The sequence below is a fragment of the Drosophila guanche genome, unplaced genomic scaffold (assembly GCF_900245975.1).
Source record: "Drosophila guanche unplaced genomic scaffold, DGUA_6, whole genome shotgun sequence".
Lineage (NCBI taxonomy): Eukaryota > Metazoa > Arthropoda > Insecta > Diptera > Drosophilidae > Drosophila > Drosophila guanche.
The window spans coordinates 3,112,453-3,139,858 of record NW_022995750.1 but is presented as its reverse complement, the minus strand read 5'-3'; the positions used below and the strand labels follow the sequence as shown (position 1 = coordinate 3,139,858).

Below are 27,406 nucleotides of genomic sequence, written 5' to 3'. Positions count from 1 at the left end.
CATGAATGGGTCAATGGGTGATTGTGAATCCATCTGTGGGTGGCTGCTTCCGTCACCTCCCGTTTTAATGGACGCTTGTGGTGGCCCCGTCGCGATTGCCATAATAATCATTAATTTAATGGCAAAACAATAAGGCAGGTAATAAAAGTTTCATTTTCGGGGGCTCTGGCTTCATTTTCGCTTCGGCTACAAGTATATTTTCTCCCTCTCTCTCCTGCTCTGTTTTTTTTTTGTGACGGAAAATGGGTGACAGTATCGCCAGCAGCTTGCACAGAGAAAATATTAAAAATAATGAAAGTGAAAAGTTTTTATGGTGCAGTTTTCATGGGGGAGAGTCAAGCAGTTCAGCAGCCGTTCAGGTGATGTTCTCTGAATCTGGTTGTATCTACTACTCCATCTCAATGTATCTCTGGCTTCTCTTCCCTTCCCCTGAATTTGTCTCTGGTTTCATTCCACCTCTCCTGTTGCCTGGTGTGGTGCCATAAAAGCCTCATTTTGCACATATTTAATGCTGCTGCTGGCACGGGAGCCAGGGGCACGCAAACGTATTGTGTGTACACTTCTCAAGTGATCTTGTTTATACCATTTTGCAACCGCTGAACTTTTCCAGATAACACAGAATGGGAAGGGGGAAGAAACAGACAGGTGAAGGCCCCAAAAGGGGGAGGAATTTGCTAATAAAGCGAATGGTGCGAATGGCAATTAAGGTCATTGGGGTTGGGTGTTTGGTAGAGGGCCAACTCGATATAAACATTCGCCCAAATGGCCAGACACTAAAAAACTTGATAATTACTTTCTCATTTTATGGGCATAAGGAGAATAATCATGGAATGAATATATGGGATGCCTGGAAGCCAATTTTTTGAAGAAAGAGTAATTGCCATGCGTTTTAGTATACTTTGCTTCGTTCGGGAAATTGTTTGACTAAACTTTTTTGCTTAAGACGTGCTTCATACAGGAGTTCTTGAGGAGTATCAGGGATCTTATTATAGAGATAGAGGTGTAGTGATGAAAAGCTGTTTTAAAATCAATGAAATTTAAAACCGGAATGCGACACACTCTCTCTTTCAGTGTGGCTTAGCGGTAAATTTTGAGATATTCGCCTGCTGATGGAAAAGTAGGAGTCATGTATTCGCTATAACTTCTACTATTTATCTTTTCTGACCTACTCCCTCTACCCCTTTCCCTCCCATTCCGGATCAGCAGATATTTCCGGATTTATGGAAATTTCATTAAAATTCTAAAAGGAAATCTTTCAGTTTAAAACCTTTCTCTCCTTATTTTATATTATCTCTTTCTCTCTATATTTGTCTCCTACTTTTGCTCCTGCTCTATATGGGCTCCTCCCCTTTTTGGCATCTGCTGCTCGTCTGATCATTTGCCACAAACAGATATCTGTTGGGATTTTGTGTGCAAACAATTTGCGTAGTCCTGTGACCCTGACCAAAAGGCCTTCCGCTTCAGCATCAGCATCAGCAATAGAAGAGACACACGTTCGCAGGCAAACAACGTCCTGCCACATCCTTCTCATAAACGAAGAGAAGAAGAGAGGAATACATGCAATTTAGAATTCACAAACAAAACGTAAAGGCAAAACGCCAAACGTTGGTCCGAATTGTGTGTACATTTCGGAATGGAAGCCAAGGCTAATCTGCATTCAGAGGCATGAGGCTGGGCCATAAGGCATGACTATGGGGCAAGGACCAGCTGGTTGGTCCCCTCGCGTTTCGTGGCTTAAATACATCAAACAAAGCATAATCTCAACGAAGCAGAAAAGTACACGCATCCCAGAGACTTCAATTGGTGTCCAAAAGGAGAGGGGATGCTGCCAGAGTGGCAGGGGGTTGCTGTGTGGAAGCCATAAAATTATATGCGACATTGGGGCCACGTCAAGTAAAATAGATTAATTTTACCTGTGGGCAATGTCCTCTCGTCATCGTCATCTCCGTAGCGCTCTTTCTATCTCCCTTCTCTCTCCCCTCTCTGTCTATGGCACACACACAAATTAGATTGGTGGCAGACACACCATACCACGACCACCATGCCCCGACATAAAGCTTTCTCTCCTTTGCCGCAATGTCAAATTAAATAAAATCCAATTTAAAATGAATTTTCGCAATTTCATTTAAAAACGCGGGGAAACAGTTTGTCGAAGCAGCAACAGCCGCATCGTCTCAGCCAGGCAGAGTCTCGGGCAATTTATGTGTACTTGCCACATGCCACAGCTCCCACCTCCTTTCCAGATTTTAGAGCACGCCCTTCCAACCTTTGCGGTTGGCCGACTCCCACTCTCTTGAGTCTCAAATTGGAATTAACGTTTTTAATGATGGAAGCAGCAGCAGGAGCAATCTACCTGCCACTTGCCAATGCCACAGCCACAGCAGCTACTGTGCCTCATGGCTACTGCCTTCTGCCTCCTGGTTTTTCTTCTTCTGTAAGAAAGTATGCCTTCTGCCTCCATCTCTTGTAAAAAAGGGATGCCTTCTGCCACTTGCAGCACTTCTGAAGTGCTTGCCCTGCTGCACGCACATTTTGAAGGTCTTTTCATTAATTTTTTATTTTTATTTTTCCTTATTAGGAAAACCGTTAAGTTGAGCATTTCTCCACTTAGCATTTTTGCGTTTTACTTTTCTTCTTTATTAAAAACTTTGGCGTCATGCATAAAACTCTAGCTCGTCGTCGGTCGGCGGTTTATTGCGATTTTTACACTTATTTTATGAGGCTCGAAAGCAGAGTGAACCACAGCACCACATTACTACCTGTTCCGCAGGTTCCTTGCGGCCTGGTCAGAAGGTTTCCGGAACTCATGGCCCCCGTCGTAGCGACTAATCCGCTTGTTTTTCATAATCCTGACGCCACCAAAGGGGGTTGCTGGAAAAAGTGGCATATACCTGGTATATACAGGTGGGTTCCAGTGGGTATATTAGCGTTAGGATATGTTTGTTAAATCCAGGAGGAACACATTTCGAGACCACAGAGAATATTATAATCTTGGTTCTTTTCTAGCTCTCTCTTTCTCCCAGTGTGGCTTAGCAACTGCGGGTGAGCATTTGTTTATCCTGACGTTGAGGCCCGTTAGAAAAGGCCTGCAACAATCTCTATGGAGAGAGCATGTGTAGAAAGGAGAGTGCGTGCTCTTTAAGAGAAGATGAAGGAATGAAGGAGGCTCTGTGGCAAAAAAAGTGGAGGAGGATCTGATGAAGAGGTGGAGAATGCCACTAGGAGGGGGATGCCAGAAAGCGGAGACTGGCAGGAGGAGAAGAAGGCTAAGAGTTGGAGGAGGAGGCTACCAATGGTTGGAGAATGGAGCTTCTCTGCTGGTGACACGCATCGCTTGTCAAAGCCAGGAAAACAGCTGCTGCTGCTGCTGTTGCGTCTGCCTTTGGCGGCCTATGAAATGTACTATACTCGTATATGTGGAGACGTTTTTTTTTCGTACTCCCTTCCTCTACTCCACCATTTTTTTGCGGTTGAGAAATTATTTTTGCACTGAGGTCGATGGAAAGTTGAAGGTAGCACGGAGTGGTTAAAGCGGTTATTGCGGTGGTGGCAAGGAGTACGAGAGACGAGAATGTGCCACGTATAAAGTTCTTTTTTTTTTTTTTTTAATGCACAGTTTTTCGAGTTTTTTGTGACGCTGGAAGGAAAAATTCCATTCAATGGGAAACTTATTTCAAAGAGAAAACCACTAGAAAAAAGCCTGGACAAAGTAAGAGTGGATATGTGTGACGAATTCAAATGCGAAGTTTGTGGAAAAAGCGTCAGGGGTTGCTGAGACTTTGGCCATAATTCTATAAACACAATCTATGTACAGATAAAAAAAAAAATCTTTTAAAAGTCAACTTAAAAACCGATTTCAGTTAATGTGAAAGGACTCTCCAGGGAAAATACTTATTCGAAAGTGGAAAACTTTGCACAAAAAAATGAAGTTTTAACACTTGATATTCCTTTAGGAATAACAGGGAAACGATACCCTCATCTCCGACTAATTTAATGAGAATTTCTTTGAAAGAAAAAGCTTTAACCGGAAATATTTTCTCAATATAAAAGAGTTAAATCATTTTAGTGGACCCTTTCAAAAAGGGTTTTCCAACTGAAATATAATATGATCAAAAGGACATAAGTCAAGGGCAAGGGACACTCTCTCCAACTCGTTATACTTTCTATCTCCTTCTTTCTTTTGAGAGAACAATTGTCACCTCAATTAACTTTCTCACAATTGAGTCAAGTGCGCCGACAAACCCTCGAAAATTTTAAAGCAAAATAATGGAAACGCGACAGACAACAATAGCAACATAATGATAATGGGTTGCAGAAAAATACCGACAACAAAAAAAGGTGAGCAAATACAAGTCAAAGGTCAAGCTGGGCTTCCGCTTAAAATATGGCACAAATTAAATATTTACGCTGTCGCTGTGACTCAGAATCAGGCAGCAACAGCAGGCAGCAGCCAGCAGCAGCGTCTAATTTACAAGTCCTCCCAAGTGGCAAATCATTATTCACGAAAAGATGCCCCCCACGGGACAAACGGAAACCGAAAAAAGGGATTGTAAAAGCCAAAAGTTTTCACCCTTTTCCCTGCTAATGAAAAAGGGCCACGCAACGCGAAAATCAGGAACCCCACAAAGAGCAAATAAAATATAATTTTTCAAGTTTAACAATGCTTGCGGCTGCTGAGCAGATGCTGCCCTGCCCCATGATTCGCGCATTCTCTGCTGATGGACAAGCGGCTGTCCTGCCACGTCATCTTTACTTTTTTTTTTCCGCGAACAGAAGGTGAGTGAGCGCGAGGGGCTTTATTTGTTGACAGAAGGCGGTGGGTGATGATACGGGTGACGGTACGGGTGACGGGTGCCAGTGCCAGAGCTCCAAACGAGCGCCAATAAAACGACTTGAGTAATGTTCAAGAGATTTTTCAGCGCGTCAGCGTAATAAAGTTATCCATTGGACATAAAGGTCATTAGCCTTGATTTTTCGGGATCGGAAATGGATTTTCTTTCAAGGAAATGGATACGTATTCAAAGGTTGTGGCATGGCTAATGAATTTTTTCCGGAATAGATCAAATGTTTAGAGTTACTTGGTTGTTGTTGGGGGACAAGAATTGGGTTGGTGCTAAGTGAAAGTAAGTTGTAAAAAAATTGTAGTTGAAATTAGAGTAACCTGCAGGAAATACCCGGAGGAAGGTATACATACATATTTGTTAAATTAAATAATAATTTTTCGTTTAAGTGTTCATACAAAAACTATTATTATTAATGCTATAGTTCTATGAATATTTCTAATTTTATAAACTATTAAATATGATAAAGTACGATTGTTGTATAACTAATTGTAGACTTCTGTAAATTATTGTATAATTATATAGATATAACAAAAAAAAGTAGATTTGTTCCATTAAAATCGTTAACCCTACATCTTCAAGAAACATGACAACTTTCTTACCCACGTCCTTATTTGCTCTTAAAACTTACAAACCGAAAAAAAACTTTAACTTATATTGTTAACCCAGTCGGGTTATGGGGATGTTGACCCTTATGTAGATTCGACTTACCTGTCCGCCTTTTTGACACCCGACCACATAGCCGCCGAAACGGGTGGCATGAAACGCAAATTGCCGACGGGGGGCGAGGCATAGGGGATGCCACGATACGCCTCCACCGGATCCAAATGCCTGCCATCTAATTGGACAATTACACCCGAGATGGCGCCATTGCGTGTGTGGATGATGCGTGAGGAGAGTTGGGCGGGTAATTGATCATTCGTGCCACTTTGTATACCTCCGCTGCTGCTGCTCGCCAGGCGACCACTGCGGTGGTTGCCACTGTTTGAGCCACCACCAGATGAAGCTAAACTGCTGCCGCTGCTCGTGGAAGAGGTGGATGATGATGAAGTAAGGGATAATGAGGGCACGGAACTTGAACTCGAGCTGGAAGTCGAGCTGCTGCTGCCGATCAACACGAGTCCTCCATTACTTGTTGCAGAAAGGGAGCCCCGCTGTGGGGCACTCAGGTTGCCACCGCCACTGCTGCTGAAGCTGCTGTAGCTGTAGCTGTTGCCAACCGCGTGTCCGCTGCTGCTCAAGAGCACTAGCATTGTCATCATCAGGGACGACCATGTCCGTGTTCTCTCAAGTTTTCTTCTCGTTCTCGATGATGATGCTGCTGCTGCTGGCGGCAGTTGTCGCTTCGAATGCAGCAACATGACCATTATTATTATTGGTCAAAAATGGCTGTTGGATTACTGTGCTTTTTTTTACTGTATTTTTTATATGTTCGCTGTTCGAGTTGTATAATTGACCACAAGATAGCTGCTGTTTGTGGCGTGGCCTCGTTTTTCGCTTACGCTTTTGCTTGTTTTCTGAAGAGATTTTTCCGCTCTTTCCCCTCGTGCTTTTTCATATGGTTTTTTATTATTAATTAAAACCAGCGATAAGTTTGTTTGCAACAAAAGAACGTAGCAATTGTTGAACTGGAAAGAGAATAAGCAGAGAGAAAGAGAGAGAGAAAGGTTGCAATCAATATTATAGATGAGGGTTGTACGCCGCTAGCAAAAGTAGTAGGTGACGAAATGTTCATATTAAAATCATGTAAATAGTTTAAGTATTCATGAGGATTTCTAGGGATTCGAAGGATTCATATGTTAAATGGAAAAAGTTGTGAATATTTATGGGATGGATGGGATAATTGTGAAACAGCTACGAAATATTTTAAATGACGATTTATCTATGTATCGAGAGCTCATTACTTTAATTCTCTAATGATTGATGGCCAGCTTTATTCCATGATAATCTATGATTATTTTTGGACCATAAAACCTGGAAAATGCTTGCTAATAAATGATTTTTTTTTAAACGGTTCGTGAAGAGTAAATAGGGTATATTTTATTTGTGCACAAAAGTGAATGAATGTTTCCTACCCCAAAATGTACATATATATGTTCTTGGTCAGCATCAATAGCCCAGTTTATGTATATCTCTCTGTCTGTCTGTCAGAGCGGTTGGCGTTAGTACCGGGGACAAAAGTTGGGACGCGTAAGAAGCGTCACACGCGTCCCTTCTCGTTATGATATATTTCGATAAATAATTAGATGTAAAAGTCTGCATGTTTTTTAAGATTTTTCTTTTAATACTTTTTAATTTCTGAACTAAGATCCGACCTGAATCCTCCACACTTTATTATATTAAATATTCTCTTAAGTAACAGCGAGAAATTCCAGCATGCCTCTTGCTGCCCCTCAAGCAGCCCTCTTCATCAGTCAGACCGACAGACAGAGAGACGGCTGTACCACTCTTCTCTTGGCTCTTCAGCCAATTCCCCACCAAGTGCGGTGCGGTGTGTGCCTTGAGGCATTTTCAGACGAGGACCGGACGGCCCCAAAAAAAGTATGCTATGCCATTTGGTAGTCTCTGAATGAAGGCACGCATCCAAAAAAAGAACAGAAAGCCAAGACAAAAAACCCTCCGTCCATTCTTTTTTTGTTTTCTTTTTTTTGTTTTCGGTAGCCTTGTTTTTTGGGATGTTTGCTAGCTGAAGCATCACCTTGTTTGCACTTGGTGTAGTGTCCTTGCCCTTGTTGTTGTGGTCCACAACAGCAGGAGGAGAAGAAGAGAAAGGGTGGGTGGGACAGTTGGCATTTTGCATATGCCAGACATGTCAGGCAGGCAGAGAAAGGGAGAGACTCCTGACAACATGAGGACAAGAATGCCTACGTGAATGTCAAGGAAGAGTGAGAAGGAGGGTGGGTGAATCCTTTTCATTGTCTGGTTACTGGAATGACATTGGGTCATTGGAAGAAATGGTCTCTATTGGAGGAAGGACACCAAACAGTCAGCTACGGGAGATAAGGGATAATGTACTCTACGGAAAAATATCTGTTTTCGGATTTGTTACTACTCAAAGGGGATACATAGATCCTGCTACACAAAAGATATCTTTCTTGAGACGCCAGTCTGTGTAATTTAATCTCCTATTGAGAATGTAATCCAACCCAATTGCAGCAGCCATCCTTTTGCCACTCTTTTTCGCTGCTTTTGTCTTGAGTAATGCACTTGACAGCCTTAAAAGCCCTGCCCTGCCCCGTTCTGTTATTCTTTTTGTGGTAAAAGATAGAAAAAATTCGTATTCTACTTACTCATTCCATGCGTTGTTCCGTTGCTGCTGTCTGCGCCTTTACTGCAGGTGCTAAGACTTGCCTGAGATGATGATGATGCTGTCTTGCACGTGTCCTTGCTCCTAGTGCGGATTCTGTTGCAGCATCTTCTTTAGAAACACTTCACGTACGCCTCGCTCAGCTGCGTCGTCTGCTGCTTTTGCTAGCGCTACTGCAACTGCTGGTGCTGCTTTTTCTTCTGCTGCGTTTTCTGAATGCCTGCACGCTACAATTGTCATGCAAGCGGACATTTTACAGAGATATTCACGTGCTTAACACCCTCTCCACTGGCTGCTCCTGCTCTTGCTCGAGTAGCTGCTGCTGTTGTGCCATCGTGGCGTCTGCTATAAAGAGAAGAATACTTTTTATTAGTCCCTCTATTCTCTCTCGTAGTATATCATATGCCACTTAGACTATGATTAATAATTGAGCGAGACACGCGCCATTTGAATGCGTATTTAGTGCGGGTAAACAATTGACTTAAGACAGCTTCACCACCAGCAGCACCAACACCGGAAAGGGCAATCAATAATGCGGTGAACGTGGATAAGTGCTCTTTTTGCGGAGATTGCTGTTGGGTATGATCATTCATATGCATTTAGATTCTAATATATTAAAAAAATGAAATGTTCATTTGTATATGTTATTTTTTATTTAGATAACTCTCTTTGACAATTTAATAAACGCCGATTCTCGATAAATTTACAAAATTAAATACTTCATTTAAAAAACACCGCCAAAACAAACAAAAATTTTCGGAAGAATTTTTCCTCCATCCTTTAATTAACACTCTGCCATCACCAACATATATCCTTGGCGCTCTCTTTCTTTCTTTTGCTGCACTATTAAGGGCAGGGTATAATCAAGCTCGTTATCTCGTGCCAGCCTCTTGGAAATTTCAATTATATGATGCCCTCAAGTGTAAGTAAATTATTATGCAGATCATTAGCAAAGTAATTAGGATACAAGCCTCGCTGCCATGCGGCAGGGCTCCACCGCCATCATAATCCTTGGCTCACTAGTTGAATTAATTGTATTCGTGGAAATTGAGTTATATATTTTAGCCCACACTCCATCAACGCCTACCAGCAATTCCTGGTCTGGTATCTCTTCGACTTGTTTACTTGTTTTACCCGCATTTATTTATGCAAAATTCAAATGAATTTCCTGCAAAATAATTTCGGCCGAAGGGCATGAGTGTACTCGTAGTTGTTAAGCTACAGATACATTCACTGACAAAGTAAACAGCCGGAGAGAAGCTTAGTTTTTGGGTGTACTCGAAAGAGAGTTCTTAAGTTTCAAGAACAAATAAGGAGAAGAGCCGAGAGAGCCGTCTCTCCTACCAGTTACTCGTGCCGTTTAAACATTGTAAATCATACGCTACGTTGAGCCCTTCTTTTGTTTGAATATTGTAAATGAGTTAAGCATCCCATCCCTTCCCAGGCCATGTGGCACATTGTGGCCTGAGCTAAGCTCCTCTTTGTTTATTTGTCAAGCTGTTGCAAACTGTTGCGGCGCCCAATTCCCTAAGTTCCTTCTACTGATTGTTATTTATGGCCAAGAAATATCGCAGAAAACTCCTCTTTGTTCAAGTAGCACTCGAAAAGGGACCACTACCCATGTACACAATAATTTCAGATCTTATTACATGACAGCACGAAAAAACATCTTCAACTTTTTGGGCCAGAAAGTTCCGCCCCTCTTTACGGAAAGTTCTGTATGGAAGAAACAAAAAGTTGTCAAGATGTTCAAATTTTGTGTATTTCGAAAATGACTTTATTCACATTTGTAATTTGTATCTCTCTCTCTCTCTCTCGGAGATAATTGGACTCGCATTCAGTTTCAGATTCAGATTCAAGGAATGTTGCTTGCCTAATTTAATTGCAAATAAACGAAACGAAATTCCATTTTGAATGTGAAATACTTTTGCTTTAATTAAAAATCAAAACGCGATAAGCGGCAAAGGGAATTTCCTTGAGACCCGTGCCGCAGGAGGAAGCAGTCTCTTGACTTTTCAACTGGCCGCAATTTCCGTCTTGCCGCAAACTTTTTTTCCGTAGCTTTGCCACATAAATTTAGCGCCAGCTAGACGGGGGCATCCGCACAGCATCCGCACAGTCACAAGCGCAGCCACAGTCGCGTCCAAGGGTCATTAATTTGTCTTTTGTGGGGGTGTGAGGAGTAGGTCTAGAGAACAGGAGAAGTCATTGCTGCCGCCGACTTTGAATTAAACTGCTTAAGTAGCACAACTAAATTAAGAATTGTGGCCCAAGCAATTACGAGTAGATAGAGAAATGGCTATGGCTAGAGTAAACAACAATAAAGCTCAAAACTGAGGGGTATAGTGAATATATCGGATATTTTGTTAGACTTCAATGTGGCAGAATTCATAGACACATAAAAGGACAACTTATATTGTGCTTTCGGTCTTCGATAAACTAAAGGAAAGGAAACGTCTTTCTCCTTTCTTCCCCACAGATACTGCGTATGTGTTATATTGAAAATTCTACCCTCTCTGTGTTTCTCTCAATCTGGAACCCGCAATGAATGGAATGATGGGAGCGTACAGAAAGAAATTGCTTCTTCATATCGATTGATAAGCATGCAGACATGTATTTCCGGAAATTTAATCAGTTTTTCGTGCTTAAACCAGTTGTGGAACCGAGAACGAACGAAAGAATCTTTACGAAATAATATAAAAAAACGAAGCGAAAAGAAGAGAAATCCAAAGCCAAAAGGCAAAGGAAAAGCGAGAGCAAAGGCATGTGTAGAGCGGCGGAAGTAGGATGAAGAGGATGAAAATTGTTTAGCAGTTGTCTGCCTGCGTTCTGCTCTGACTGGGGAAATGGAAATGAAAATGTTTCTGACTTACTTGCCTTGGCATTGTTATTTGAGTTTATTGAAATGACTGTCTTGCCCGAGAAGCCCAGTCCCTTAGCTTTTCCCGTTGCTTAAGTGGGTATGAAAATACCAAAGGAAAGCCCTGGACCCGGAGAAAGTGAAAGATGAAAATGGCTTTTCGGCTTTGCTTTTTGTTTGCTCTCAAAAAAAAAGAACAACAACAATGCATAAAACTAAGTCAAATGTGTTATTCTATAGTTGTTCTTTTTTTTTACGGCTCGAATCACTAAAAGTCTTTTTCAGAATTTCTTAATCATTTCCAACAGAAATAAAGAACAAACAAGTAACCTATGGAGCCATCGAAACTACTGTGAAGAAATGTATATAGTTTTTCGTTTGATAAAAAAGAGGAAAGCCCCGAAGAACAGCAGAATTTTTCATGCAAATCTATGCTTAAAAAAGAAAATCGTGAATTCGCTTAAAGAAAATATGAGTGAACAGAAATGCAATCTGTAAAAAGAGTTGAAATCAAGCAGAAACAAAAAAAATGCACAGATAAGAAAAAGAAAAATACAAGGAAGACTGAAGAAATGGAGAACTTTTGAATGTGATGGGAAATAATGCGACTTTTTAACTTAGTTTTTTCGCTAAATGCATTTTGCATGTCAGAGTTCGTCTCTCTCAAGGAGAGAGTCTCAATCTTTCTGTCTCCCTTTTGCTAACTGTGTTTTTGTATCTGTACTTTTTTCTTTTCTCTGTATCTATATATATGAATGAGTCTTTCTCCCGCAAACTCTTCATTGGTTTAATGGTCTCTCGATCTTTCCTCTACTCCTCGCTGCTGTTGCCCTGCATTTGAGGCTGATGCTTTCATTATCTAACAAACAAAAGATTATAATTCGCGACCACGCCTTTTTTTTTACATACTTTCCTGCTCGTTTGCATTCGCTTCTCAGCAAGGGACTCCGCCCTGGCCATGTCCGACGTCTCCTGTCTGCCTAGCGGGCTAAGTAGTCAATGGGAAAAACAATGGAAAAGCCAAGCCAAGAACGGCACAAATTAAACCGACTTTTCATCAGGAAAAGCACCGACCCAACATGGAGAGGGAAAAGAAAAAAAAATAAGAGAAAATTATAATCCAACTTGAAAATAAAATGCAGGAAAATAGTTTCCTTGGAGTTTAAGCTCTAAAAGAGGAAAAAGTACTTAAAAATTGGTATAAAATATGGAAAATATGCGAAAGAATCTACTTTTCATTTAAAGTTCCAATTTCAATTATAAATGTAGATAATTTTCAATCAGAAATTAAAGTAAATGTGTGTGTGGGATAAATTATGCAAAGTTCTTGGGAGATTAGAATCTTTTCCCACACACACACACACACATACTTTTGTACATACATGTATGGATTTATTCTTCGGGTCATCCCCTCCCAAAAAATTGGCCAAAGCAGCAATAAATTTCTCCGCACAATTGAGCCTCTGAAAAATGCATGGGCTAAAATTAATTTCCCTCTGATTTTACATGGGCATAAATTTTCGATGCTCGCGGCGGCTAATGCTAAAATTTCGACAGCAAATTTTCGTGCTGAAATAAATTATCGTTTAATATTGGCAAATAATTTCGGCAACATCTCTCTCTCTCTCTCTCTCTCTCTCTGGTTTTTTCCCAGCAGGAAAAAAAGTTTTCCTTGAATTTTCGGCAAATTGAATTCGTTACTCAGCGTCGCATAAAATGATTTGCCCCTCGGGGGGTCACCGACAACAGCAGCAGCAGTGGCAGCGGCAGCGGCAAATGGCGAAATAATGATATTAAAGCCACATTACTCCATTACACACACACACACACACACACACATATACACATGAAAAAGTAAATGACGACAATAACGTAGGCCCCGCATAACACACACACAGGGAAACAGATACATGTATAAATAAAGACATTACGCATACGCCCCGTAAGCCATTGCCAGACTAAATAATGAGGCTAGAGATGCGGACCTTTGCGATGAAGAAGGCCACCTATGGAGAGGTGTAGAATGTTAGAAATGGGAGATAAATGGCGAAAAAGATGAGACAGAAAGAAAAGATGGCAGAGCGTGCTGAAAGACGCAATAAGTTAAAGCAAAACTGCTTTTCGCTTCTGTAATTTTCAGTATTAAGCTGAACAACACGCGCACGAATCATCAATTGCAACTCCACCCGAAACTTAAAAGCTTGTCAGGCAGGGAAACCCAAATAGACGAGTAACGCTGCTGCATGCCTCATAAAACCAAATTATATCTTCCAAATTCCAGTATATATTCTTCTTCTTTTCACATACACATTTTATGCAGCGATAATTTCAAATAATAATCAATTTCCTCAACACACATAGAGGCACTATTCGTCGGCCTAGCTAAAGTCCTAATTAATTTCAACTCATGCCGAAACTATCCCCCTGGCTTTGTTTCAGGGATTACTTGTACTATTTTCCCTAGATTTGCCGAGTATTTTAATGACATTTTCATAAACAGCCGCCGCTATTCTGTCCTCGCTCTCTCTAGCTGTCTGTCTGTTTGTCTGTCAATGCGTTCCTAATTCCTTTTTATGCCACGTGGACTCTGACTCTCTCTCGCATTCTGACGTTGGTATTTTTTTTTCACATGGCTAAAATGGCAGATAAAATAATTTATTGGGTAAAAATCGCTGGCCAAGAGCTTAGCGTTTTGGTTTCTCCTTCGTTTGTGTGTTTTTTTTTTTTTCTTGAGCTGGCATTGTTGCTGTGTCCTCGCCATTGTCTTTTGTCTTTTGGCTCATGTTATCTAGAATGGAATATCTATTTTGGCCATCGCTTTTGGCCCTACCATAATGTTGGCGCCATGTTGATGTTATCTTAGCGGAAGTGTTGACTCAATGTTTACTCAATGAGGGCGTTTCTGGCGCTATGGCGATATGAAGGTCCCTCCTTTGTGTGTCTCTGTGTGAATGTATGTATGTGTATGCTCATCAGTGTATTCCTTCCTGCCTGCCATTTTGTTTCGCCCATTTTGGCTCTTTGTTTTGTGTCCTCCACTTAGTTAATACATTTACTTGTTTCTCTTTTGGGCTTATAAATATGCAAAAACCCAAAACCAACTCGACGCCTTTTACTGTCGCATAATGCAAGGTCAAACCCCTGACACATGCTTGCAGTTATGTAAGACAATGGAAATGACCTCCCCAACCAAGGCAATAATTGGCAATAGAATGGCTTCCATTTTTGCCAACTTAAAAAATAAATAAAGTCTTGGCAGACAATGGGTCACGACGATCTGGGAAGCCTAAAAAAAAACAATTTTAATGCATAGACTAGACTAGAATAAGAACAAAGAGAGGATATACGAATTCTGAAGGAAAGCGTTATTATGGAAATATATAGATAAATATACATAACATTTGATAGGGCTATTTTCTGCATTTGCCTTGATGTGTCAAAGTGATTGATGGAATTGCAAGTATCATATGACATTGAGGGTACATTGTGCATATATTGGATTTTGTGTTCATGAAGTGCTCTATTTCTGTCCACAAGCCCGCAAGGCGTAAGCCTCATGGCAACTGCTGCTTCTGCTGGTGTTATTTCTAGTAATATTTCAATCTCTACGACTGCAATCTCTGCTTACCACACAGATGAGCCTGTAAATCTGCCCTAATGAGCAACACCTAGGGAGACATATTGAAAGGACAGGAGTAGCAGCAGCTGCTGGTGTGAAGCATCTGTTGCAAAATTTACAGCACAAAAAAAAATCAGCTTAACCACAAAACTGTGGAGTGGAGTCGGAGCAAGGGAGGGGTGTTCGTATGTGTAGTTGACAATCTAATGGGACATCTTCAGGCTATTTGGGCTTTGGCTTTTGTGTGTCGGTCGGTCCTTCGTTTATGCTTCTGGTCCGCCTGTCCCACTGGTCGGTCTCTGGCTTTGTGTGTTTCCGTAAACTGTCATTTCCGGCTGCTGCTGCTCCTGCTGCTCCTGCTGCTCGACTGCTTTGCTCTCTTCCTCTCTCTATCACTCTCTCACTGCTTTCAATGCACAATAATTGTTATCTTCAACAATTTGCGGATGTTATAAACATATACGACTGCTTCATATTGTTGTCTGCATGTAAATACAGTAGAAGCTGGAGCCAGAGGACTGGGAATGGGTATGGAAATGGTGTTTTGTGGCTCTGGGATTTTCGGAATTGGTTGCGGGAAGGCAGCGGGGAAAGGGCGAGGCAGACTCAGATTCACAGTCGATGTTTGCACTTGTCGTTGCTTTTAATGGCTAGACCAAAAGGAGTGCACCTGCTCTCGATGACTGCTCCTTATTCTGCTACCCCTATACTACTCCTACCTCTCCTGCTCCTGCTGCTCACACTCCTTATCCTGCACCTACTCTCCCTTTGCTGTTCCTATGCCTCCCTCCTCGTTCTATCTTCTTTCTCCTTCAACAATCGACTTGCCTCTCCCAAGTGTAGAACTGGCACGGAAGACATTTAGCTAAGCGCTTCGCTTGGCAAACAATTTTCGATTTCAGTCTTTTTTCCACTCTCCGAAAACACCCGCTGGAGGCCCTGTGGCATCCCATACCACTTCCTGGCACCCTCTTTCATGGGGGGATACGCGCAATTTGAAGCTCATGTGCGAAAACTTTCAAGCGGTGAAAGTTGTGAGCTCTCTATCTCTATCTATATCTCTATCTCTCTCTCTCTCTCTCTCGCTCCTTTAAATAGCATAGAAAAAAAGAACTCTGAGTATCATGGGATAGAGAAGGTTCATGGATAAAGGAGGTTCATGGAGGAGAAGGTTCCTTGGGGTTACGGATGGTATTACACGCTAAGCCATGCTGTAGCTCTCTCTTACTCTTTGGCAGTAACTTTTCCTTGTAGTTTTCGATACGAAAATTTGTTACAAGCGAAATATTTTCTAAGACTTTTCTTTCAATTTTTGTATTTTTATTCTGCAGCTAAGTTTATTCAAGTTTTTAGCTAGAGAATCAGGAGAAATATTTATGCTCGAGGATTCTTAATAGCTTTGAAAAGTATGCGAGAGAAGCTGTAGCGTAAGACTTGGCTTTAATTAAGAGCCAAAACGAGAGATTCTATCTGTCGATTATCTGCTTGTGCACCTCGCATACGCCCCATTGTCTAGGTGTCACGTCGTAGTCCTCGTCATTTAGACTATTCTTCCACCTGTTTGACGTTGCGTTTACTCATACGCCTACGTGTCTCATTAAGAGCCACCCAATCTCTGGACTTTTGGTAATAGAAAACTTTGCCATAAACTTAATTAACAATCGCCCAGCCGCCCTTCCTCTTCGAAAAGGTATCGGCAGGCGGTCTCTCGAATTGCTGCTCCAAGCCGAAGGTTTAGCTTCTTGTCCATTGTTTTGGCCATTTCATTTGCAAACGGGAGCTACCCCTCCTCTCTTGCTCTCTCTCTCTCACCTCTTTGTAAATGTGAGTCCCCTCTCTGTGTGAATGGGAGTTCTGGGCGCCTTCCTTTCAGCCATACCATTAAATTGGTCATTAGGCGTCAAGTGGCTCTGCCGCTGGTGCTTGGCACAGTCCGGGACATAAACAAAAGGCATTCGAAATTGTTTTGGCTTAATTTGAATGCTTCTCCCAGGCCCAGACTGCTTTAATTACTGGCCATGGCGCTGCGTGCCGTTGCTTTGTGTCGTCTCGGATGGCAGGTGGCTTTAAAATTTAATGCATCAATATATTTCGTCCTCTCTCTCTCTCTCTTTGTGTATTTCGATCCGCAAAAGTTTTTCGGAGAGCTCAAAAATCAACAGAAAAATTTGCTTTGGAAAACAAATCTTTTTAATTGTTCCTCTATGCACAGGGGGCGGGCATTCCGAAGGGGCAAACGGAAAAAGTTCAACGTGAAATTTGTTGAGAGAGCAAGTTTTTCTTTCTATTTGGTTTGGCTTTTCCTACTGCTGGCCTTTTTCTCCTGGCTGTGTATGTCCCTGGCACGAAAACAAGAAAATTAGTTAAAAACTTTTTACTGGGGTATAGAGGGAAAACGGGAAAAGAGGAAACGACTGAGGAATTTCCTCGTGAGTGTTCAACATGAAAGAGGATTGAATAAGTGCCAGAGAGCATAAGGCTAATTTTTGAGTGTTTCGAATGCTGCAACACTCGTGAAAATGAATAATAGAAGGATCTCAAACTAAAAGAGAGTGTCGGGCTGAGAGATTGGCTTTCCATTTGAAATCTTCCAGAGTGTCGCTTTCCGTATTTTCGCTCTTGGATTTTTTGCCTTGCCTTGCTGCACCTCTCACATTTTTTTTTTGCTTTCTTTTGCATTTATGCCCATAATTCTTGTTGCACTTTTGGCATTACTGCATTCTTTTTGCATGCAACACAAAAATAAAGGAATTCTGAATTATTTCCATAGTTTTGGGGTTTCTTTTTAGGGGCTAAAACATATCCATATAGAGTGATGGTGGAATGAAAAGTAAGCGCATAAATAAACCATTTGTGGTGTTAAAGTAGATCCCTGGCTGCGGGCCACGCCCACATATATGAGGCATAAAGAAAAATTCGTGGTATGGAAATCTGTTGAGTGGAAAATTACAAAAAAATGCACAACGCTGCGTTTACCCAACATTTTCTGCTGGATGAAGTGAAAAAGAGGAAAATACAGGAGGAGAGAAAGGAGGTGGAGCCAAGGGATAGGTGGAAAAGGTAGAGCGTCTCGAGCGGCGCTCGGTTGTCGGACGACCCACATGTGTGTGTGTGTGTGTGTGTGTGTGTGTGTGTGTGTGTGTGTGTGTGTGTGTGTGTGTGTGTGTGTGTGTGTGTGTTGCTTTTAAGTATTTTCGGCAAGTTGTGCATATTTTAATTAGTTTCCATAGGCAGCCGGCACAACAGGCAAACAGTTTTCGTCTAACAAGCAACAGAAGGAGTCAGGAGGAAGGCCGCAGAAGGAAACAGCATAAGGAAGGCAGTCGAAAGGTATGCAAAAGGCACCTACCAGAGCGAAAGCAGTTTCGAAATGAGCATAAGATATGGCGTATACGTAACCTGCGAACGTAACTTTTGTAAAATATGGGCGGAAGGGAAATATAGGAGTTGGAAGTGGGCCCAGATGTGTGTGTATGTAATGTCTGTATGCGGGTGGTATAATTGCACACATACTCATACCTCATTCTTTTACGATTACCTCTACCCCATGTATTTTGTAACCATTATGTTGACGTTGCTCCCCTATTCGTTCACTTCCAAGTCCCTTAAATAGTTGCCTTCCAGCTTGCACCATTCCAGCAGTTGATATGCCCACTCTCTCTCTCTCTCTCTCTTTCATTCTCGTTTTTACCTTCAAAATATGACTCTGACTTTTTGGCCACCTAAAAACCACTGCTGCTAAAATTCGCTCAACCTTTTGATGTGCAAGTTCTGCGCTTTCACTGCTCTGCTGCCTGCTTTTCCTTGTGTTCCGCAATTAAACGCATTCCTGCTTTTCCGTTTTTGTGTTTAATGCTAAAACTGGCAAAAGTCAAACAAATGTCAAAGGCTAGAGACGCGAGATTAAATTTGTGTGCTCCTTAAACTCCTACATTTCATGGCTGAAGCCCCAGACCCTGAAATGGCTGAAATCCCATACCGTAAAATCGCGGAAACCTTTACCTAGTTATGGCCCAAACCTCTCCCTTCAACTCCCTCTCCCAATATGGCTCAATCTTTTCTAACTATTTAGACAAAGGATCTACTATGCGGATGAGACAGAGGGAGAGGGAGAGCAGAGCGCGCTTTGATTGCCTGTAAGCGTCTACGCCTCTGCCTGCCATTTAGTGCCTGACAAAAGGCCAAAAGCATATCAATATGCCATGGCGCAAATACAGCAAGCAGAAAGCAAATACACGAAGAGAAAGTCACACTCAAACAGGGATTGGGTGTGGAGAGCGTAGCAGAAAGTCACATTCAAACGGGGTATAGAGGAGAAAAGCGGAGAAGAAACTGATGCTCATATGGGGAGAGAATGGGAGGCAGGAGAGCTCTCCTACCTATGCAAATATTTCAGGGGTCTCCGTCTGCCATTCAGGACTTTCTGCTTCAGTTCACAGAGCTGTTGCCATTGGTCTTCGTTTCGCTTCTGCTCTTGGTTCGAATGTATCTTGATACAAGTGCTGCAATTTGTACTCGTCGTTGCCTCAGCGTCTGCCTCAGACTCGCACTTGACTGCTCGTTTTGCCATTCAAATCTGCATGGGAATCTCCGAATCGAGAACTGCATTGAACCCCAAAGCATTCTTCTGCTTCTTCCCCTTTGGATTGCCTTTTGACTCTTGTGTTTCTCCACGCTGTGCTCTGCTTTGATGCTCTGGTGCGCGTTTAATAGTCGCAAATTGGTTCCATCACACACTTGGAATTTCGATTGGCTGTGTGATTTGACTACCCCGTGGTAAGAATGGATTTATTTCCATTCGGCTGCCAGACAAATGAATAGCAATATGAGGAGCGAGGGAGGTCTTTGTACCCATAATTATATTGCTTTCTCTGTATGTCTGTAAGAATGTTTTACTCCTGGCAATGTCAACCGCTTATCGGACCACAGAAACTCACAAATAAAAGAATGATTTCCAAAACAGTTTTCCCCCGAACCAAAAGCCACAAAAAGGCAACCATTTTATTTGTGTGCGGGCTTAAGCTACGTGTAAAATGGAACCCGCAGAATGGGATGCTCATTAAAATTTGTAACCCTAAAACCCTGATATACATGTGGATTTTGTCCGTGTCGCTCGTGTAAAAGGTACATACATACATATGTACATATGTGTTGTGTAGCTCCTGGGGAGTGGATGGTGTTTATGGTTCTGCCTCCTGTTTGTCGGTTCTCATCCTAAACCAAAAGCCATCAAATATACACCTCCTATAACATTTATTTGCTCCCGCACATAAGGGTAGATTGCCACCTTAATTTGTTTGGCTTAAACTTCAGCGAAAATTCACATGTAATGGTGAATTCTTCTTTCCAATTCCACAATTTGATGAACTTCAGATGATGGGATTTCCAATGACAGACATATTCCACCGAAGCGTGCTTATCAAAACATTCTTCATTTGTGTTTTATATGTTTGTATTTCTATTCTTTATTATGCTCTAACAAGAAGTATTCCCATTTTGTTGAAGATGTAGGAAAGTTAGGATTTTTAATGGTAAACAAATTACTATCAGTTATTAATGCCTAAACTTTTTGTATGGTATTTTTCTAGAATTTTTATTGGAATTTCTCATATTTTTTAGGGTTTTTTCAAAAATGTTTCTTCTATAATATTATCTGAAACCAAAGAAATGTAAGTGTACATAATGATTCGTGAACATAATTTGTTTACTTATTTTTCAATAATCCCTCGTTCCTTTTTACCATGAACTTGCGTATCGAGTTTTACTGTATTTTTGAGAAAATTCAAACAAAACTCATTTCGCATGAACAGCACAAGCAGCAACAGAAGTTAATAAATTACACATCAATTGTTCAGTCAATGTCATGTTGCCCTGTAAAAAAATGTATTGTGGCAGTATATTGCATTTCGTCTTGGTTCTTGAAAGCACCCAATGTACAGTGTGTGTCCCACTGTACTGCTTTCTGCCAGTTACTAACTGGCAGGCGGCTGTCAAATCAAATAATTGAACTTTCATTCCATTCTGAAAAATGAAGCAGAGGATCCAGTGGCAGTGCCTGTGGCAGCCACACATTAAAAGCGATTTAAAAAAGGAAAGAAAGAAATGGAAACCTTCTCTGCTCGTGGGAAAAACCTCCTCCTCACCCGTGAAGTGGGAGAGCACACACAAACACACATACTTTTTCTTCTTAATCCATTTTTGTACTCAACGTTAGCTGATGGATTACTCTCGTTCAAATGTCGAATCTTGTTAGAGGAAGATTTTTCCCACCATCCTCTTGCGCCGCTTCCTGCCTGCCACCAACAGATTGCAACAGAGAAAAAAACTGAGAAAAAAAAAGAACTGTGTCTGGGGGCTGATTCTGGTACTGATTCAGCGACTGGCGGCTGACATTTTACGGGGAGGCAAAGGCACACACAAATGTCGTCAGATTTTTCACGCTCCAGATTTCCAGAAAATCATTAGGAGTAAGTAAAGTTTCTCTTTAGTCAACTTTAAAGCTAAGTTAAAACTTTCTTTAGGATCTCAGTGCCCAGCTGTTACACTTGGCCAGCATTTTGCCTTATTTTGTTTGCCCGATAATTACTAGCCAGTTTGGCCATGCTCCGGTTTGGCCATTTAATTCCCTCGGGCCAAGGACTCTTTAGCATCCTAGGTGCATGCAATTTTTTTTTTATGCTCGTTTCCTCGTTTTCATTTTCTTTGCACTGTGTTTTTCGCCTGGCTTTTTTTGTAACATTTCCATTTTAATGTAGCCAATTTTCTGGCATTCTGTTGGTATTCCATTCCTGTTCTAATTTGTTGTTCCTCTGTTTTTCTGTTGCCTGTTTTTGCTCCTCTGTTTCTGTTTCTGTTTCTTGGGGAATTGCATAACAAAATGGAAATCTGTTTAGGCCACGCATGGGAATTGTTTGTTTTGTTCTGTTTGTTCTGTCGTTTATTTTATTACTTTAGGGAATTTTTCTCTTCCTGTATGATATTTTTTAAATATTTGGGTGTAACGATATTTTGTTGTTGTTGTATTTTCCCAAATGATTATTAATTATATCATATTTTCATATTTTCTTGTATTTAGGTTTTAAATTGTTTATTTAATTTTCTTGTAGATTGTTTTTTAAATGAATTTGCTTAATCTTCTTGATAAGTTCTGTTCCTGGCTGTGTTTCCAGATTAAATTGTTATATTAGACCATCAGATAACTTTGCAATTCTTGTCTTAACGTGCGTTTTAAATTAAGTACTCTGTAGTTTAATGTCATGTTAAAACTCTGCATCCTCCTTGTTCCCATATTCCACGAAGGAATACACTCGGGAGTATGGCAATAAATTAGGTTTAAAGTTGGCCTAAGCCGTCAGGATAATTAGATGGAATAATAAATTAGAGTTGCAACTAAAGTGTACCCTATAGAAACTAGTTATCCAAAGGTCATCAAATTTGTATTCTTAAAAATTGCAGATAAAAAACCTGTTTCTTTGCAGTTCTCTTTGCCCGCATATACTCCTATGCTACCGTATATTTTGACTAGCCAAGCATAAACGGCCTAACCATCATAAAGAGCGGACTTCCGCCTCCAACACAAAACCCCCTTGTGTAATGGCCGCACCTGCAGTGCGTCAACTAAGCGCACAGTTTTCCTTTTTATTTTTTTTAGGGCCTGACCAGCCCACAAGCCACATCCACGCAGCCACACAACACACCCATACATATGCAAAAATAAGCGTTGAGTTTAATGACGTCGTAGTTGTTGTAGTAGCCCCCAAAGTTTGCGTCAATTTCCAGGGCAAGCAAATCGCACAAAAGCTGTCATATAAGTGCACGAGAGGCAAAGTGTGTTACAGAGTGTATGTTATCCTGGATATATGTATAGATGTATGTAGGTATGTATGTATAAATGGGATGTGTATATTGTACTACGATACATATATACTTTCAGACAATAAAGAGGTTTATGTTCTAATTCTATTAGCTCAAAAGCAAGTGGTCAGGCGGTGGTCTGTGTGCGGTGTTCGTCGGCTGGGCGGACAGTCAAACGGAAGTCGTGGAATGCGTGTAGCAATTACCAGCGGACAAGAAGAAGAAACTCTTACTAAATGTGGTCCCCACATGCAATTATCTTTCCATGGATTACTCTTAGGTATCAGTTATGTTCATGAGATGTCATGTTAGGTATAATTCACAGAAATAGTTTTTTGTTTATGGAGAATTATGTATTCTTGGTATTACTTTTTTGTCGAAAATAACCATTAATTAAAATCTTGGTTTTTGTTATATTTCTGAAACTAATTTTTTTATAAATATAATAAAGTGTCTATTATTTTTGTATCCATATATAATTGGTATATTTTCTGTCAACTATTTTATTTTGCTTATAAATTAATTATTGCATCATTCGTATGTTACTTTAACCGATATGTCGCTTTCATGGTAGTAGTGACTTTTAGGGTGTTCTTTGAGAACTTATGTTCCTCTTACGGACAAGTGAAACGAAGGACTATGTTTATGTACATCCATGAAGAGAGTACCACATGGTACTCGTATATGCAGCAAATCCATAAATGAATGACAGCGAACATTTTACGATACTCTGCTGGTAATAGACTTAAAAAAGTTTGCCCTCTTCAAACCCTAAAAATTAATCAAATATTAAGTAAAATAAAAATGTCAGCACACAGTGATTTTGTGTTTGTGGTGCCTCCATTCAGACATGAAAGTAACTGAAAGTCTCTTTTTGGTGGAAAAATGTGTGGAGGAGCAGAAGTAATGTCTTGCTTTAAGGGGAAACTGGCAAATGTTTTCGTTAGTTTTTGGGTTTGCTCAATGAAATGGAAGGAATTGTGACGGTCAATTCTTTTATAAATTGTGACATACACCGATAGAGCAATCGAAAAATGTTTTAAAATGGGGTAAAGAAAGATTCAATGATACTATTCATTGATTGTTTGAACTGGTCTTTCTCTTTTAAATTCTTTCCCTTTTCAACTGTTACAACTGTTATGTGCAACATCTACTTATTAAAGGGGTCTTCTTTTAAGGTTAACTAAATCTTCTTTTATTGAAAGACGCTTCCATGCTGAGAGTAGCCGTAACTTATTTATGTGTTCTATTTTCCCCAGAATGTGCATCCTTTTTACTCTACTCTTTCAGCTTGTAAGAATTCTGCACATTTTCAATATGAATTTATGCATTTTTTTCTTTTGCATTTATTTCTCTCTCATTTTCTCTTTCATTTTTCTGCATCTTTTATTCGTTTCTAGTTGCTTTTCTGTAGATAAATTCAATTTTATTCAACATTTTAAGATGCGATTGGAAGGATGTATGAGCAGCAGTAGCAGCAGCAGCAACCTATTGTCAATGAACTGTTGGTCAAGTTTATAAAACCATGCCATAACCCAGTTATAGCTGGAAAATGTCCGGAAAATATATGCATTTCCGTGAGTATTCTTCAGTTTTTTTTCTTTCTCTTGAAAAGTATTCAGGGGATGGATGTATGCAACTGTGTGTGTGTGGCATTTGGGTATGGGTTCTGCAACATGCTCAACTGCTTGCTAACAAAGTTAACACAAGATTACTAATACGCACCATTGTACGTGACTTTTTGCTGTCAGCGTAAATCAAGTTTCATTATGTGCCAAGCGGAGAGCAGAGGGAGAGTGAGACTGTTGATGAAAATCTACAGATAGTAGAAGAAAATGTTAGGATACCTTCCACCTGCAGGCACAACTTTTGTTCTAATTGTGGGGCAGAAAGAGAGACACCGAGAAAGAGAGAGAGAGAGAGAGAGCGAGAGGCAGAGAGGCAGAGAGGCATACGCTTATAAATGCTACACCAAAATGGTTTTTAGTCTTGAGGCAAGTATCGGTAGAGAGCGGGTCTGTGGCAAGTTTGCAGCATAATTAAATCATAGACATGCCTCCTGGGCTAAGAACTACTAATGGCATTTGCATGTGAAGCACGCACACACAATGGCTGAGGCTGGGAGACTCTACCTGCCAGAGGCAATTACTCTAGTCAATGTCCAGTAGACTTTCAAAAGTGATAAATAGACCATTTCGTATAGGATTAGATTATACGTTTTCGAACAAGTTCAAGCTGAAAATTCAGCTGCTTACTATACGATGCATCTCCAGAAGAATATCTGGGGAAAATAAACACAAAAATATGTAGAGTAGGATAGATGTGCGCTTTCATCTCCCTATGGGGCGCACCAGAAACCCCAATCCAAAGACCGAGCTTGGCCTGATTTCCCTTTACTTATTTCGTTCTGGTTTTCTCTTGTATAAGAAAAGGGATTTCCCTTCATGTATGAGTAAGGTACCTTTTGTATCTCATATTTTGTGTGTGTGCGTGTGTGTGGGTTCCGAGGGCGAAAAGTTTTATATTTGAGTTCAAGTTTTTAAGAAGCTTTTAAATTGAAGCTCGTGACACATTGCAATGATGTTGGCAAATTGGGGGCATGCCACACACCTCTCGCTTTATCTATGCCGGTGAAGATCTATATTTATGCCAGTTACTCTTATAAGCTGGCTCTCAAAATAAACATCTACTACTGAATTTCACTTCATTAAAATAGCAACGGAAAGGATATGGAAAACAAATGCCTGAAGCCAACAGCCCGAATTTATATTGTGATAATAGGAAGTATCCACAATGTACAAGATTAAATATTCAATTATATTCAAAGAGCATTTCCCTGTAGCAGTGTGTGGGGTCCTTAAATAATTTATTGTATTTTGCCACAAAATGAAATATTTCACAGATACAGATACGGACAAATATCTAATGATAATGAGAATTTATAGAAATTACAGCCGCACCACAAGAACTGCAAAGGAAATGTCCCAGGTGAATGCCACCACAAGGCATGCTTTTCTGTGTGTGGAAAGGACCAGAAGGCGGGGAGTCTCATTAACCGCAACAAAAAGGAAGAAGGAGCCCTAAGAGCCAGTAGCCGCAGCAATGCATTATAAATGTATCTACTCTCTTAGCCTTACAGAAATGTAACACAGTGTACTGTCGCCCTCGCTCCCCTCAAGGTAAACTGGCTTGTGCAGAGAGTGAGAAAACATGTCGATTGCAGGGACTTTCTAAGGGAAACAAATATGAAATCATTTGACCAAACAAAAGGATATATAGGATACGCAAATATATGCAAAAGGAAAACCTCTTAACAATACGGAAAGACCAGAGTTAACTCTGTGAAAACCGCTTTTCTCACTGCCTTGTGGTTTTGCTTTCATTTTGCATTATCTGCTCCTTAGAGTTCTAAGAGGCGTTCCCAGGGCTTTTCCACTTGGTCAAAATGCATGAGGTATGCATGAAATGCGTTTGACTGATTTGCATTTTCTCTCGATGGATGCTATCAAATATTTGGGATGACTGTGGCTAATGTGGCTTTTGTGGCCTGAGCTTAAACCGAAAGGCAGATAGTAATTCAATTAATATTTTACCTTTTCGTGCATCATTCTCAGTCAATCTTCATGCCACACATACCTGAAAATATCCATATAGAGAGAGAGAGAGAGAAGGCGATGAAAATCCATTGTTAATATTACACACTCTTTGAATGTTGGAAAAGTTTCTAAGTATGGCGCTTAAGTATAACACAAAGTTTTATGCTACTACATTTTGTAAGCCCCCAGAAAACCCTGAGCACTAATAGCACGGTCAACGAGACGTATAATTAACGTGGGAGATAAGTGGGAGACAGTTGGCGGAGAAAGAGTTCCACCTGAAGGGGAGGTCTCTGGGTGTAGAGTGAGGGTTGAAAACTACAGAGAAAGTCAAACATTTGTCTTTTTTGTAGAGCTACAGGCGTTTGACTGGTATTCTGTGTGGTACTTTGTCTGCTCTACTTAAAGTTATTTCATTGGATAAATTGGCGATATTTTTAGGACTATCTTTAGAATATGGATTTTTTGAGATTTTTCATTAGGATTGTCCTACTGAGGGTTAGTGTTTTTCTTGTACCTTCAATATTCTTTTAAGTTTTAAAATAGCTATTCTAACTAATAATAACTCAATTAGCGTGTTAGTATTTTCGATATTTTTAGGACTATCTTTAGAATATGGATTTTTGGAGATTTTTCATTAGGATTGTCCTAGTGAGGGTTAGTGTTTTTCTTGTACTTTCAATATTCTTTTAAGTTTTAAAATAGCTCTTCTAACTAATAATAACTCAATTAGCGTGTTAGTATTTTCTCTCTTACAGTCTAGTTCGGTTTTAGTTATATTTCTGGGCCTCATGATTCACTTGTCTCTGTTTAAACGTAATGTTAGGCAACCATTTGCCGCAAACTTAAATAGTTGCACTTTTGCTCGGGGTGTGGTTCTGGTCTCTGCTTGAGTCTCCCTTCTCTTTCTGTGTGTAAGTGTGGGTGTGTGTAAGTCATTAAATGAATGGCAGCACAGGCAAAAACCGCCGCCAGAATTCATCGCAGCACATAAAACGCACCACAGGCTGAAGAGTACAAAAAGGGTACGGAAGGAGTCGAAGACTCACAGAGAGAGTGAAAAAGCGGGAAGAGCTGTCGCAGTCAGTGCCAGACGTGAGTGAGTGAGAGATGAAGTGGCCCTGTCGCTGGTTTTGTCTTAAATTGGCTAATAAACTGCCATCTGTTGGCTGTTGGCGGCGAACGTACTGTGGACTGGTGGACGGATCTCTGGGCAATCTTTTGGTGGGGTATCCAGCGGGGGGCAGCCGTCCTGGGCGTGTGACTTTATGCGGTTGGCAAAGTTGAAATGCTTGAGGCTTCATTAAGCGCTCATAACATGAAGCGCAT

The 27,406-nt window shown here is 40.7% G+C and overlaps 1 protein-coding gene and 1 long non-coding RNA gene across 2 annotated transcripts in view; both read right to left on the bottom strand.

The window, feature by feature from the left end:
* LOC117586003 (neuroligin-4, Y-linked) overlaps nt 1-8,485 on the bottom strand; it is a 34,733-nt gene extending 26,248 nt beyond the window's left edge. Inside the window, exons 1-2 of the mRNA XM_034275831.1 lie at nt 8,132-8,485; nt 5,553-6,469 (exon numbers count right to left, since the gene is read on the bottom strand). Coding sequence (XP_034131722.1) covers nt 5,553-6,208 — 656 coding nt within the window. The 5' untranslated portion in view covers nt 6,209-6,469; nt 8,132-8,485. The remainder of the gene's footprint in view (nt 1-5,552; nt 6,470-8,131) is intronic.
* A 2,175-nt stretch (nt 8,486-10,660) lies between these two features.
* On the bottom strand, nt 10,661-19,389 carry LOC117586017. Its single transcript, XR_004573966.1, has 3 exons — nt 19,302-19,389; nt 18,283-18,295; nt 10,661-10,674 (listed from the first exon to the last, which is right to left on the bottom strand). It is a non-coding gene; the product is annotated as an uncharacterized LOC117586017 (long non-coding RNA).
* Between the last annotated feature and the right edge of the window lie 8,017 nt (nt 19,390-27,406).